Genomic DNA, 15,551 nt, shown 5'->3' with positions numbered 1-15,551 from the left:
AATTTATGTGGGTATTGTAAATATATGAAAAAAACAACAACCTTTTTGTGCATGTATGTGGGTATTTGCTTTATTATTCAACAAACTTGAAATAAACATATAATACACTGTGTTTTCTCTGTTGAATAGTTTATTTTGTCTTAATTTAGGAGTATTTATGTAAATTAAGTGAAAAATGTACAAAAGTCTCTGGTACCAGTTTATTAAATATGAATATTTTATAGTTTTTCTGACATTTTATACACTTCTATACTTACACAATTAATTATTCAAGAAATTAACTATATTGATAGTGAAAATAATTGTTACCATTGTTACCGTTGCCATGAAAAAAAAAAAAAAGGCTTTTGGACAGGTTTTCTAGTTTTTTAATTTACTCCCAACATTTTTTTTTATTTAATTAAATTCAATTTACAACAAATGACCACGTTATAAACAAAAAAAAACGTTTTCAAAACGTCCGATTCTTAAAACGGATTAATTACGCCACAACCGGTGCGTGCGGCGAGAGGCTCGACCGTTTGACGTCACTTTGTTTTAGCCCCGCCCAATACAGGAAGTGCCGCTTGGTTCGTTTTAGTTAGCGGACTGTTTGCGTCAAGGAGCTCGACTCAGCGAGGATGAAACGAAGCGTTTCTGTCGTAGAAACCGGCGTCCGACTGCAGGGGAAGTTGTAAATACGTCGCTAACGGCGGTAACTCCGTTATATCTCGCGTTACGAAGGAATAGCTGTGTCATACAGCTTTGTTGTTGTTGTTGTTGTTGTTGTTGTTGTCGGCGTTCATTTGTGAGCTCCGCAGCTGAGCCGCCTCTCTCCCCGGAGGGAGCAGCCGACGACCAGGTTAGTAACGTTACCCGTCGATAAGACTTGTGCTGTTTTGTTTGTTTACTTCTGCACCTCAGTGTCGGCACCGCACCGCCATACTGACTCCTCTTCCTCCTCCTCCTCCTCCTCCTCCTCCTCTGGGAGTTTGGGTGATGTCATCATTTGAGCATCACCCCAAAAAAAAACAAAAAAAACATGGAAAACTCCTTTTTTTTTTCTTTTTCTCCTACTTCAACACGAAATCCAATCACAATACAGTCTCTACCTCATGTTTTTTTTTAAATTTATTTTTAAAATAATTATTTTATTTTTAGTTACATAATCATTGCATCGACAGATTTAAAAAAAAAAAATCACTGCTGGTCACAAGTTCAAATTCAATTCAATTGAATTTTTATTTATATAGCGACTAGATTAGATGAGATAGATTTGACTTTATTAATCCCACAGTGGGGAAATTCAGTCGTCACAGCAGCAAAGTAAACCAAAAAGAGCAAAAGATTTACAAATACATTTAAGAAATAAGATGGATAAGAAATAATTATTTTAGAATAAATACAAACACACAGACTATGTACACACAAAAAACAAACAAACAAATAAAATAAAATAAAAATCAATAAATAAATACGGTTTGGGATGAATGGAAGAAATCACAACACAGGATATTTCATGGCATTTTAACACATTAAAGTCTTTTACAGCATTTATACAGAGAAATTCAACATAAGCTAGGAGGGAAAAAACTCTTTAAGGGAGAAAAACCTCCAACAGAGGGAAGAAAAAACGATTCGACTACAAGAACAGAAGCTACAACAGACAATAAGCAAAAAAAAAACTGTGGGAGAGAAAAAGCATGACGTTAATGAGACGTGACGGTGAGATATGAGGTTTATCTCCGCAGACTCCAGCATGCCGAAGGAGGCGGAGCACCCGGAGGGCGGAGGGGAGAAGGAGTCGAAGGAGGGCGCTTCGGAGGAGTCGGTGAGGAAGAGGGTCCGGGCGAATACTCCGAGCCCTCGCAGAGGGAACACGCCACAAGGTGAGAGGGACAGACATCATTATAGCAAATAAAAATAATACAAAATAAAAAGATTTATGGATTCCTGCTGCATGAAGTTTTATCAGACCTCCTACATATAGATAGATAGATAGATAGATAGATAGATAGATAGATAGATAGATAGATAGATAGATAGATAAATAGATAGATAATAAAATAGATAGATAGATAGATAGATAGATAGATAGATAGATAATAAAATAGATAGATAGATAGATAGATAGATAGATAATAAAATAGATAGATAGATAGATAGATAGATAGATAGATAGATAGATAGATAGATAATAAAATAGATAGATAGATAGATAGATAGATAGATAGATAGATAATAAAATAGATAGATAATAAAATAGATAGATAGATAGATAGATAGATAGATAGATAGATAGATAGATAGATAGATAGATAGATAGATAATAAAATAGATAGATAGATAGATAGATAGATAGATAGATAGATAGATAGATAATAAAATAGATAGATAGATAGATAGATAGATAGATAGATAGATAATAAAATAGATAGATAGATAGATAGATAGATAATAAAATAGATAGATAGATAGATAGATAGATAGATAGATAGATAGATAGATAGATAGATAGATAGATAATAAAATAGATAGATAGATAGATAGATAGATAGATAGATAGATAGATAGATAATAAAATAGATAGATAGATAGATAGATAGATAGATAGATAGATAATAAAATAGATAGATAGATAGATAGATAGATAATAAAATAGATAGATAGATAGATAGATAGATAGATAGATAGATAGATAGATAGATAGATAGATAGATAGATAGATAGATAATAAAATAGATAGATAGATAGATAGATAGATAGATAGATAGATAGATAGATAGATAGATAGATAAGACTATTAATCCCACAATGGGGAAATGTAGTCGTCAGAGCAGCATAGAAACACAGTTAGGGGAAAAACAAGGTGCACACAACAAGGAAAAAATTACAAATACGTAGACAATAAAATAGCTAAAAATTATTTTTAGAAAAAGTAAGACCAATGAATAAATACACACACGTCTACCTTATCGCTGCCCCTGTTCTGTCTTCAGAATAAGATGGATATTTGATATTTGATATTTGATATTTGATATTTAACCCGTTGAACTTGTCAAGAAATCTGGAATATTTCTTGACCAGAAAAATCTGGAAAATCTGGAATATCCAGAAAACTGCTTTTTTTTTTTTTTGCCACAGAAAAATGCTATATTCACTATATACATAAGAAACTCCTCCTTAAAAGCCAGAAACCAAACAAGAAATACTCTTTTAAGTTGTCATACCGTGTCGTTTCTATCCAGTACCAAAGACTAGAAACCTTTTGTCATTTTATATCATTCATGTCTGTCATTTTTTTGACTAAATACATGTAATATATTCCTCCCGCAGCCAGCCCGCCCCGGTTGGTCTCTGCGGAGGAGCTCATGGAGACGGCCAAAGGAGTCACCAACATGGCTTTGGCTCATGAGATAGTGGTGAACCAGGCTTTTCAGGTCAAACCCACGGAGCTCCCCGAAGGAAGGTGAGGATGCGATGCCGTAAAACGTGTCCTGCCAGTCGTCTGAGGTCTTTTCTTGCCGCAGAAGTACGAGTCTGTGTTTTGTCAGAAAGCGCAGTCCAGTGTGACGTGATGTCACGGGCCGTTACGAAGCCTCGAGTTCTGAATTCGGCCGGCGCCAACTTTGCTAGTTCGGAGCGTTTCGGAGAAGGACGTGACCATATTTGGGCGAGCTGGGGTGGAGGGGGACTTGAAACCCGACGATACTCCGTCCGCGCCCACCGATAGCTGTAACCTGACCTCGCCACAGGCCTGTCAATCAAACAGACACGCCCAAAAAAACATCTTTATTAAGCTTATTTTTCTGATGAATGAGGGATTATTTTCAGATGGACCTCCAGAAAACTGACAAGAAGCAACTTTAGAGAACAACACCGAGATAACTGATGGAGAAATGTTATTGACTGAGAATTTTACGAGAGAAGTTGAATGGGAGTCTATAGAGCCGGAGGCTTTTTCCAGAGCCACCCCCTAGTGGCACTCAGTGGTATTGCAGCTTAAGATACTCATTCTTTCAGACCAGAAAATCTACGTCCACTTTCATATACAGTCTGCGTTTTTGTTGTTGTGCCGCCACAGTTTGGAGCGCCGGGTGAAGGAGATCATGCACAAAGCATTCTGGGATTGCTTGGAAGCTCAGCTGAAGGAGGAGCCGCCGTCGTACCTACACGCCATCAAACTTCTGGCTGAGATCAAAGAGGTGAGGTGTTTTTATTTTTTTTTTTCTTCCTGTATTTCAGTCATGAAACAAGAAGCATTATAAATATCCGTCTCTTGCAGTCGCTGCTGTCCCTGCTGCTGCCGGGCCACGGCCGTCTGCGCTCGCGCATCGACGAGGTCCTGGACCTGCCTCTGATCCGGCAGCAGGCGGAAAACGGCGCCCTCGACATCGGCCGGCTGTCCCAGTTCGTGGTCGGGTTGATGGGCTCGCTGTGCGCCCCCTGCAGGGACGAGGACATCGACAAGCTGAAGGAGTTCAGCGACCTCGTGCCTCTGCTCAAGTAAACCGACGAGGCCGTTAATGCCTAATGTTGTGTGTTTTGCCTCGGTTTTATTTTTTACATCGTGTGATTTCGTTTCCCGTCAATCGCGGTGCAGCAAGCTGCGGAGTGATCGGATTAATGGCTGAGTCAGCAGCTTCCGTATCCTAATGGAGACTCGCTGAGAGACCATTTAAAGATTCATTTCAGCTCAGTACGTTTTATGATAATTATTTATATTGTCTCCCCGTTTGTCTGACTTCTGCTGTTATTCCTTTGAAGGTCCATATTCTCCGTGCTGGACCTGATGAAGATGGACATGGCTAACTTCGCCGTGAGCAGCATCAGGCCTCATCTCATGCAGCAGTCTGTCGAGTTCGAGAGGAACAAGTTCCAGGGCTTTCTGGACAAACAACCGAGTAATGAATCTCTCCTGTTACATACACATTCATGCTAAATTTTGTATGTATTAAACTGACACATTAGAGCAGCAGCGATCAGTCGAGCGATCGGTCAGCTGATCGACGGAAAATGCGGCGTTTTTGAGTCTTTTTATTATTTAATAGAAAATGAATATTAGAATATTGTTGATTCCAGCTTCTTAAATTCAAACATTTTCTTGCTCTTTTCGCCCTCTGTGATAATAACAAGTCAGTAGCAGGTTAAAGTCTGTAATACACCTGTCAGTCCACTAGAGGTCGTGTCAGTGTAACGTTACAACACCCACGTACAACCAGGGACAAAGTAAAGAAGGTCATGTGATGAAGGCCATTAGAAGTAGTACCGAAGTGCTAAAATCTGAGTTAGTGAGGATAATAATAATAATATGACGATCATGATGATGAATCAAACCTAAGACTTTCACTCAGGATTCCAGTCTGGGATAAAGCTGTGTTGTTGTTGTTGTTGTTGTTGTTGTTTTTTTAAATGTATTCCCATTTTTATTTGTAACAAAGCTGGTACATATCCAAAACAAAACATTTTTAAGCTGCATCTTCAAGCTCTGGGGAAACAACAAGCAACATTTATCATCATTTTCTGACATTTCAAAGACCAAAATAACCCAAATTTAATATTTGAAAAAACAGAACAAAGTCTCCTTTTGTTTTTGTTTTTATTATTGAAATTCAAGTGAAGTTCGGTGACAGTAAAAATGTTTACACACAAGTAAAGACATCCATAAAATACCCTTTTTTATTACTTTTCTTTACTCTTTTCGTCTAATTAAGCACCATTTAATGTCAGATAGATGATCTGATGTCGTGACCGTCCGGTATAAAACGCTTCCTCTCTCCCTGTAGATGCTTTAGACTACACTGAGAAATGGCTGGAGGACACGGTGAAAAGCCTGAGGGAAGCGGAGACGGCCGGCGCCACGTCGGACCCGTCCTCATTCTCCCTCCTCCCCCTCGACGTCCACAACCACGCCTTTCTCCGCCTGCTGAGGTGGGACCACGCCTCCGACCCCTACCCCGAGGTAAACTCTCTCCTCGTCGTCGTCCTCGTCGTCGTGCTCTCGATCTTCATCCCTAAAACTCCCTCTTCTCTCCTCCGCCTCCTCCTCCTCTTCTCTCCTCCACCAAAGACCGTGCTGATGGATCAGGTCCGCTTCCAGGAGATGCAGCAGGAGGTGGAGCGGCTGGTGCTGCTGTCCGCCGTGCTGCTCATCGTCTACACCACCACGGGGGAGGCCATCTCGGGCCTGCCGGGGCTGATGGAGACCCTGAAGAACACCGTCGGCGCCATGCTGGTGGACATGCACGCGCTGTAAGTACTAATATTTCTGGAATATTACTGGAAATGTAAATATGTCAGTGTTGTCGTTCTGCTACTTCCGAGTAGCTAAGATCACTGAAGCAGCTTTAATGTCTTAACGCCCCTTTACATCTTACTCGAGGAGGTTACTGTGCTCTGCAGGAAAGCAAGAATATTTCCCCAAAATCTATAACTTTTCTTTTTTTAAATTGTTTTACTTCAAGCACCACTTTTGCTACAAATGTTTTATTTCCTGTCCCCAAAGAACTTTTAACACGGAGGAGGCGTTAGCGACCATCGGGGAGAAGCTGTGCGTCGAGCTGAGTCAGTGTCTGAGCCGACACGGCTACTCTCCGTTCTCGGCCGGGCGAAGCGACGCCCTGAAGGGTCAAATCTCCGCCGCCGTCCAAGCGGACAACACCGTCCGCAGGCTGATGGGTAAAAAGAACGGTGATCCGTTAAAAGTTCGAAAAAGAACACTATTTTGTTTTTTGTCGGTGATAGAAAAACTCCCTCCTCCTCCTCCTCCTCCTCCTCCTCCTCTTTTCCTCCTCTCAGAGTCTCGGGTTCAGAGCTACCTCCTGGCCACCCTGGAGTCCCGCCAACATCAGACCACGCCTCCTCTCCCCGGAGGTCTGGTGCCGGTCGGTAAGGAGCTGAAGGAGCTCGCCGACCGCTTCGGCCGCCTCGTCAACTTCAACAAGCTGGTCTTCTCCCCGTTCTACCAGAAGATCCTCCAGAACCTGCTGACGTCGGAGGGGAGTCCGCCCACGGAGACGTAAACACGGCGGGAGGGAGTGACGTGGAGAAAAAAATGGTCTGTAGTTTTCCGCCACCGCCCCACACCTCACTAGTAACAGTTAAGAGAAAAGGAAGTCATCTGTGAGCAAAGAGAGTTCGTCTTCATCTAAAAAAAAAAAAAACAACAACAACAACAGGAAACCGTCTCAGCTGCGTTCACTCAGTGTTATATTTTTCTGGCTGTTTTGATTTAAAAACCTCATAATTGTGACCTTTTACAGCCGTCTCGCATAAACTCAGTATTAGCAGCAAGGCTCGGGGGAATTAATTCACAAGGGTTTGATACACGAGCCAATACCTGTGTTTTTAATAACAAAACAATACTTATTATTATTATTATTATTACCAGAATTCGTAGAGTGTAAACTACCACAAAAACTGACCCCCATCATAAAAAAAAAAAAAAAAATAAATAATCTTTGAAATTTTAAAATGAAATTAACAAGACAAAAGTATCAGAGCCTTTAGTCATCAAGTGTCTCTGAGTGATGTTTATTATTTGATTTGGCTGTTTAATCTGTGTTTTTAATGCAGGGAAACGGCCCCCTACTCTATATCTGAGACGTCCCGAACCTAATAAAGAGTTAAAAGATGTGTTCATTTCCAATTCATATTTAAGAGTGTGACAAGAATAAAAAGTGGAAAAAACGGGTAATTGCATTTAACCTAGTTATTTAATCCGAATCTGATTTATTCGACAGGTATGTTCACACATGCTGGGAATTTTGACTTGTACAAAAACACACATAAATAGACATATATACAGCTAAAGAAAAATACATATATACATACCTAAACAATGGTGCAATTCCACCTCGTGCAAATGGTGCTGGTGCAGTTGAATATAGTGCAAAATGGTCCAGTGTTATTGAAAAACGGTTTGACATTGTTATCAGGGCTCTGGAGTCGTGGGGGTGTCACGATACAGCGGTATTGACAATAACCGTGCAAATTTAAAGAAAAAAAAATTGATATCACAGTAATAATACGTGTATTATAATATTCTACGTCAGTAACTAACTGGTTCACGCTGCAACAAAGTTGTTGGCTCGACGACGGCAATTTTATCGGCCAAAAAAAAAGAGACAAAAAACACAGGAAGCAAATATAAATGTGATAAATGTGATTTTTCTATAGATATCGCGATAATGTCGCTGTCGTGAATTTTTTTTTTGCCAAGATAATCGTGTCGTGAAAATCTGAATATCTGACAGCCCCCCTTGCTCTGGAGCTCCGCTAATTCTTGACTTATTTAAATCTGATAAAAAAAAATAAAAAAAAATAAAAAAAAGATGCTTTCACTGAATAAAGTAGAAATCTAGAAACTAGACGACAAATGACTGCATGCCATCTTCTATGTATGAATTAAAGAGGCAGTGCAGCGGATACAAACACTTTAAACGCCCTCATTTTTGCATCTACTAGTTTCTATATTTCTGTATTGGTACGTTTTCAGAGGCACCAGTAGGTACTGATAAATTTGAACTTTTTAGGCAGGACCGGGCTAGCTGTTTTACCCGTTTCCACTCTTTATGCTAAGCTACGCTAATTGGCTCCTGGCTGTAAGCTTCGTCGTTGGCGTCGAGCGGGCGGTCTCCAACCAGTCGCTCCGGTTAAATACCCGAGTATGAATTTGTTATTGCATACATAAAAAAGAAGCTGATTCTGCTGGTTTTGGGTGGAGCTCAGCTATGTGAATGAAATGCTACGGTGTGTCCCGAGAGCTACACGAGTAGCTCACGGACACTTTCATTTTGTTCAAGTAGCTCTCAAAGGTGGGGGGGGGAAGAAAAAAAAAAAAAAAAAGGGTTGGAGAAAAAACGTATTTCCCAAAATATGTTAAAGCATTTAAAACACAATAAGCCACAGCTTCATATGGGCTAGCCTTTTAAACTGGATGTTGAAAGCCTCCTTGAAGATGTGAAATATCCATACTGTCTCATAGGGAATTAAAAGTTCTTGTTAGTGAAGGTTTAACTGTTTTAAAAAAGGGTGTGTGGCGTTTTTGTACCGACAGTGTGCATAAAATGAAAGTAATGTGATAAAACTGTCCTGGGAGGGAAGCCATGTTATGGACCAACTTGAGCTGTTGCTTTTCTTCTTTTTTTTGTTGTTTTTTTGTGTTAAACTGTTACATTAAATTATTTTCCACTTATTGATATTGTGTTTTTAAGATGTTTAGGATATTTAATTCTGACGAGCACTTTTGCGTTGCGTTTCTTTGGGTCGGACATTTTTCAAACTTGTAACATTCACGCCTCCCGTTTCCTAAAAAAAATACCTGTAACACATTGACTGATTACATTCGACTGCACTGATATTTGTCTTTGAATGTTTCATTGAAATCTGCCAATAAAAAAGCATCGTTTGTCCCACACGGTGAAGAAAATTATTATTATTATTTTTGTAATCCTTCTGTATCTTCCAGCAGGTTTTGTCCCGAGACCAATAAGGTAATTTCGTGGTGACCTAATTGTCCGTGTGACGCTTGCTTTTCTATTTTGAGCATCACAAGGAAACAGATTAAAGGATGTATCGTTGTTTCCACGTAGTTGCTGGCATGTAATACGCATGTTGGACGGCAGGGGGAGCCAGAACTGAAATTTAAAGGCTGCTATAACAAGGACTGGAACTAATAATACAGAAGAATATTAAATAATGACATGGCCAACACGTGATTTGCATAAGCTCGAACATGTCTGCGAAGAAAAAAAAAGCTATAAAGACAAGTGCAACAACATGATGGGACAAGCAGAGAAAACAAAAGTAGATGAGCAGGCAAGTTTAAAAGGTTTCGAGCTGACTGGGGCCTGTTTTTTTTTTTAATTTTTTTTTTTTACTAAAGATCACCCGAGTTTGGTGTGTTGTAATCCTGACGCGTTGTCCTGTCCTGACTTGTTTCCTTAAGTATATGTTTGATTTAATTACGTTTTTATCCCACATTGTAAAACACAAGTAGGTTTTTAGTCGGTGAGCTCCGGCTTTGGTTTCCTTAATGATTGTGGCAGGAAAAGTGAGAAAACCGAGTATATGAGCTATATACTCATATACTTTCTCCTGTGTGTATATGTTAATAGAGTTGGTCTTTTTTTACATTTAAAAAAAAATAAATTATATTTGCATGTTTAAAAAGTTTTTCCAATGTTTTGTTTTTTTTACATTTAAAATAAAAAATATATTCTATTTGTATTATATTTGCATTTGCATGTTTAAAAAGTCTTACTTTAACACTACAATGTAGTTAAGAAGAAAAAAATCTAGTATATAGCTCGTGTGCGTATCTATTAATACACATCTTTAAAAAAAAAAAAAAGCTTTAACACGTCATAAGAAATAGTTTTAATTATAACGTATCTAAATTTATCTAATGGCTTAAAATGTCACTGAAGTCAGATGTTTTTACTCGGTTGTCAGTGTGACAAATATAGAGACAGCTCTGTTGCTATTTCACCCCTCCCTCCCCTTCCCCCTCTCCCCACCCCCCCCTCTAGCCCCTCCCCCTCTCACATTCCGCACATGCGGAGAAGCAACAAGCTACCGGAACCAGAGAAGCAACAAGCCCAGCCGCCGCCGCCGCCAGCGAAGCGAAGCAAAGCGAAGCCTCTCGGTCGGTGCGGGAGGGGGGAAAGAAACGGGAAAGAAACGGGAACGAAACGGGAACGAAACGGGAAGGAAACGGAAGGCGTTATTATAACATGCAAAAAAAGTTTAGAAAACACGGATTCCTCGCGCTGAGCAGGACGCGAGAGCGGCGTTAAGGGGCGGCTGTCGAAACCATGGGCGCACGGCTGGCTTTCGGAACAGCGTTGATTTAAAGCTCGGGGCGGGAGGAAGGAGGAAGGAAGGAGGAGGAGGAGGAAGGGAGGTGTAAGGGTGGGGGGGAGGACAGCCGCTTTCAAATGTGCGAAAAAGTCGCTCGGTTGTGTCCTCGTCGTCGAACAAGATGGCAGCAGCGGCGGCGGTAGCGGCGGCAGGAGCGGCAGCAGGAGCGGCAGCAGGAGCGGCAGGAGCGGCGGCACCGTCGCAGGATTCGACCGCGATGCGGGTCTTCGTCGCCAGCCTGTTCTCTGACGATACGGATGATACGATTTACTGGTCTTACTGAAGGTATGTACCTTTTTATTTATTTATTTATTTTGTTTAATCCTGCCGAAATACACTTTTTTTTTTTTTTTTTTTCGGGGAGCTGCGCGCGCGGCCGTTTGACAGTTTTTTTTTTTTTTGGTCGTCGCGAGACAAGACTTCGCTAACAGCTTAGCTTGTTTGCTAACTGTTAAGCTCGGTTCGGTTGACAACAAAAATATAAAAATAAAAATATATAAAAAGCGAATTAGTTCGAGTGAACGACAAAAAGTAGTTATTCTCGCTTCTTCTGTGCTTTTGGGGGAGTAACTTATTTTTTGGGCGAGACATTTAACACTACTTTAAAAAAAAAAAAATATATATATATATTTATATATATATATATATATATATATATATATATTTATATATATATATATATATATATATACGTGTATATATAAACACAGACTAGTAATAGTTTCCAAAACAGTGTGTTTAAATGCAGCCAGTTCGGTCATTTAAACTAATTTTATCCCCCACACACACACAGCCGTTACTCAGCTGCCTGTCACTCCCAACATAAGTTTCAACAGGTGTCAGGTGTTGCCCATCCCCCCCCCTCCCCCAACACACACACACACACACACGTACACACCACCCCCCCCCCTCTCCCATATGTTCACTGTCTCCTAGGTTGATCAGCAACAGGGTTGTTTAATAGTTCATGTCACAATAACTCACCTCCCGGTCAAATCCATCACCCGACAATAACACCGTTGGTTGTTTGTGTACTCGCTTAAATCCTTGCACGATTGTTTAGTTCGTTTAATTTAACATTCTTCTATTATGTTGTGCATTTTCACGTTTAATATTATGTTATTATTTGTATTGCTTTACCTGCTGCAGAAACATGTCCCCTTGTGGGATTAATGAAGTATCTTCCTAGTTGTAAAAGGACGCCAGCTGAACACGCAAAACACACAAAACGCCTCTCTCTTGTGTCGTGGATATCCCATTTCAGGATCCAGTCATCCTGCGGAGGGGAGGGTGGTGGTGGTGGTGGTGGTGGTATCGGACTACCTAGCGAGAGGACGGAGCAGGGGAGGTATACGGCAGCTGTGACTGAGCACAGTTGTCCCTCAAAAGGCCGATACGACACCCTGGCGAGCGCTGAAAAGGGTGAAATAGTTTCACCGCCGCCAGCAGCCGTACGGCGGCGAAGTCGCCAGTAAGAAGAAGAAAAAAGTGTTCGGTCAGTTGCATCATTTGAGTTATTATCAATATTTGCCAGACTTGCATCAGCGGGCGGTGAGTCGGCTGGAGACGCATTAACTTGATCTCTTTACTCACACTGGTGGGAAGAAGAAGAAACAAAAAAAAAATCTGTTTCCAGATCTGTTTTTTTTTTAATTTAATTACGGTCCCCAGTTTGGTTATTTGGAAAGTTGTGACAGCTGACCTTTTATTGTATTTTTGCAAGTTTCTAAATTAAGAGTTGCATTGATGTATTGTGGTGTTAGGTTGTTTACTTTTCGGTGACTAATCGGTCCGGTTAAACTCAGCCCGGCCCGACTCGTCATTGGAAGTGTTTTATTGTGATATTGGTGACTTTGGGAGACACACCCCTCCGGCCTGTCTGAACCTGTCCGTCTGTCTGTCTGTCTCTCTGTGTGTGTCTGTGCACTTTTTTTTTTTTTTGTCCTCAGCGAGACTTCCTCGTCCAACTAATTTTTATTTATTTTTTAATTTTTTTATTTGTCCTGTCTTTGAAGACGACCAGCCTCACGAGTGTTCGTTGTAACTTGTGACCGAGCGTTTTTAAAAACTGGAATCACCTGAGTTAAAGCCTGAGCGAGCGCACAATCCACGTCTCTGTTCAGAAAAACATTCAGGAAGTAACCGCCTGTTATCACGACTCGCTGCGGCGAGAGGAATGCTCCTGGAAATATGTTGGTGTGTTTTTTTTTTTTTTTTTTTTTTTTTAGCTTTGTGTGTGTAGAGTTGAAAGATTATTCGTGATGTACGTGTTTGGTATGATGACCTACTGTCTGTTGCTTCTCCCATTTGTGTGCGACCCACCCGTCCGGTGTAAGCGTGCAGGGACCCCCCCCCCCCTCTCTTTTCTCCCTCCCCCACCCCCCAGCTCCCATTACAGGAGGCACAGTTCCCCTTTTCCAGTAATGGTGACACGATGGCCTCGGACTTGCATTAGCAGCTTTAATGACTTCTTTGTTGTTGGTTTTTTTTTTTTTTTTTTTTGGTCTTGCTCGGGTGAATTGTAAAAGGGGAAGTTATTACATTACACTTTCGCATTTTCAGTTTAGTAGGTGATACTTTAGACAAAATCTAAACCCGATGGGCTTCACTCGTGTTTTATTTCTGTCTCTTTTCTTTCAGGTATGGCCTCACAAGTCTTGGTCTACCCATCACACCTGCACTCAGCTCAGACAAGTGCCTTAGGAGCCAGCAGCAGCAGCAGCAGCGGTACCAGCAGACACACGGGTGAAGCCCACCGCAGCGACAACACCACCAGCAGAGCCTTTCAGCACCGACCGCCGCCCAAGACCTATGTGATCGGAGTCAACTACGGCATCGCCTATCCCAACAACGTCGCCCCGTCCTCCACCGGCGCCGACTCGGGAAAACCGCACGGGGGACAGAGAGAGGAGAGCCTAGGAGGAGACGGTCCGGCCGAGAGCCGGGACCAGCAGCCTCTCCGCAGCCCGCGGGAAGCGAGGCTTCGCGGGGGCGCCGGCGGAAGTCTGTCAGGAGGAGGAGGCGGCTTGGACGGCGGGCTGTTGAGGAGGGCCCGTATAGGAGCGGAGGAGGAGGACAGGAGAGTACAAGCGAGAGGAGGATACAGCCTTCTGGACGCGGGCGGAGCTCAGAGATGTGAAGGCGGAGAACGGGCGCGGGAGAACAACAACAGAACCATGCAGATAGTGGAGGAGGTGTCCGCTCTACCTGCGCTTCCTCCCCCCGCGGCCATGGCGCAAACCAACACCGGGAGCAACGCGGACACTGTCAGAGTCGGGGGCGGGGGGGCGCAGCCCGCGGCGAGGGCCGCGGACGGGGCCGAAAGCGGGCCCAAGGGCAGCGCCGAGGCGGCCGGGACGGCGCCGGCTGCGGCGCCGGGGGCGACCAGAACCGGATCGGTCGACGGCGACTACCAGTTAGTGCAGCACGAGGTTCTGTGCTCCCTGAAGAACAGCTACGAGGTCCTGGAGTTTCTGGGTCGGGGAACCTTCGGCCAGGTGGTGAAGTGCTGGAAGAGGGGAACCAGCGAAGTGGTGGCGGTCAAGATTCTGAAGAACCACCCATCCTATGCACGTCAGGGACAGATCGAGGTGAGGAGATTTGTTTTCTTTAATTAATTTTGTTTTTTCTGAACAAATATATTCCCAAGAACCATTTTACACACACACACACACACACACACACACATTTACATGTTTGTGCAGATATTAGTAAAATAACTGCTCAAACAAGTGACTCTTATTGTGTCACCTTTTAATTTGTAGGTGGAGATCTTGGCCCGGCTGAGCAGCGAGAACGCGGAGGAGCACAACGTGGTGCGCGCTCTGGAGTGCTTTCAGCACCGCAGCCACACCTGCCTGGTGTTCGAGATGCTGGAGCAGAACCTCTACGACTTCCTGAAGCAGAACAAGTTCAGCCCGCTGCCGCTGAAAATCATCCGGCCCGTTCTGCAGCAGGTAAAGAACACGCAGAAGAAGAAAAGAAGGAAAAAAAAACCCAAAAAAACCCAGAAAGTAGTCGTTTTGACGTGAAACCCCTTCGCAGGTGGCGACGGCCCTGAAGAAGCTGAAGTCTCTGGGTTTGATCCACGCCGACCTGAAGCCGGAGAACATCATGCTGGTGGACCCGTCCAGGCAGCCGTACCGGGTCAAGGTCATCGACTTCGGCTCGGCCAGCCACGTCTCCAAGGCCGTCTGCTCCACTTACCTGCAGTCCAGATACTACAGGTGAGCGGGGGAGGAGGAGGAGGAGGAGAAGAAGGAGGGGGGAGGGGCTTCACCCATACGAGTTAACTGACATTTTCCTCTTTCATACTTCCTCAAACACTCGTCGCGTTTCGGGCTTTTTTTCTTTCTCATCAAAGCTGCATTGAAGAAAAAAAACCAAAAAAGAAATGAACAAACGTGGCCGCGAGGAGAATTTAGTCTCAACTGCTTTTGTCGGCGCGGAAACCGAAGACAGATTTAGGCCTTTTAGGCCTCATCGCTCCGGAACTACGACCGAGACGTTGCGTCTTTCTATCGAGGATTTGCATAGTTGAGTTATTTATTCTGGTCTCCGGGGAGAAGTGCGGGCGTTGAATTATTTTTTTTATTTTTTATTTTTTTAAAACACCCTGCTCAGAGTCCAGTATCAGTCTTGACCGTAACAACGGCTATCTTTAGCTCTCGTGCTAAAGTTTGTAGCTCCGGCGTGGAGGACAGATGGTG

General features: G+C 42.7%; 2 protein-coding genes across 2 annotated transcripts in view; both read left to right on the top strand.

Moving 5' to 3' along the window:
• The first annotated feature begins 544 nt into the window (after positions 1-544).
• Positions 545-9,412, top strand: tcp11l1 (t-complex 11, testis-specific-like 1). The gene is made up of 10 exons (XM_069162473.1): positions 545-841; positions 1,731-1,868; positions 3,316-3,448; positions 4,064-4,184; positions 4,265-4,485; positions 4,747-4,883; positions 5,766-5,941; positions 6,050-6,231; positions 6,485-6,657; positions 6,778-9,412. The coding sequence occupies exons 2-10, from the start codon at positions 1,739-1,741 to the stop codon at positions 6,999-7,001; spliced, it is 1,497 nt and encodes a 498-aa protein (XP_069018574.1). The 5' UTR covers positions 545-841; positions 1,731-1,738; the 3' UTR covers positions 7,002-9,412.
• A 1,474-nt stretch (positions 9,413-10,886) lies between these two features.
• The window catches only part of LOC138206022 (homeodomain-interacting protein kinase 3-like), a 25,920-nt gene continuing 21,255 nt past the window's right edge, over positions 10,887-15,551 (top strand). Inside the window, 4 exon segments of the mRNA XM_069162466.1 lie at positions 10,887-11,127; positions 13,483-14,432; positions 14,607-14,798; positions 14,887-15,068. Of these exon segments, the coding sequence (XP_069018567.1) occupies positions 11,100-11,127; positions 13,483-14,432; positions 14,607-14,798; positions 14,887-15,068 (1,352 nt within the window). The 5' untranslated portion in view covers positions 10,887-11,099.

The sequence above is a fragment of the Embiotoca jacksoni genome, unplaced genomic scaffold, assembly GCF_022577435.1.
Source record: "Embiotoca jacksoni isolate LCO1_2020_lvr unplaced genomic scaffold, fEmbJac1.0.p SCAF_3, whole genome shotgun sequence".
NCBI classification, from domain to species: Eukaryota; Metazoa; Chordata; class Actinopteri; family Embiotocidae; genus Embiotoca; species Embiotoca jacksoni.
The sequence above is the reverse complement of the archived record's forward strand: the minus strand, read 5'-3'. Positions and strand labels throughout refer to the sequence as shown.

What these genes read in the sequence shown, in the direction of transcription:
- tcp11l1 (XM_069162473.1), top strand. Translation starts at nt 1,739, where the DNA reads ATGCCGAAGGAGGCGGAGCACCCGGAGGGCGGAGGGGAGAAGGAGTCG. An exon ending in GACCTCGTGCCTCTGCTCAA is followed by an intron (nt 4,486 to 4,746) that starts GTAAACCGACGA and finishes ATTCCTTTGAAG; the next exon opens with GTCCATATTCTCCGTGCTGG. An exon ending in CCTCCGACCCCTACCCCGAG is followed by an intron (nt 5,942 to 6,049) that starts GTAAACTCTCTC and finishes CCTCCACCAAAG; the next exon opens with ACCGTGCTGATGGATCAGGT.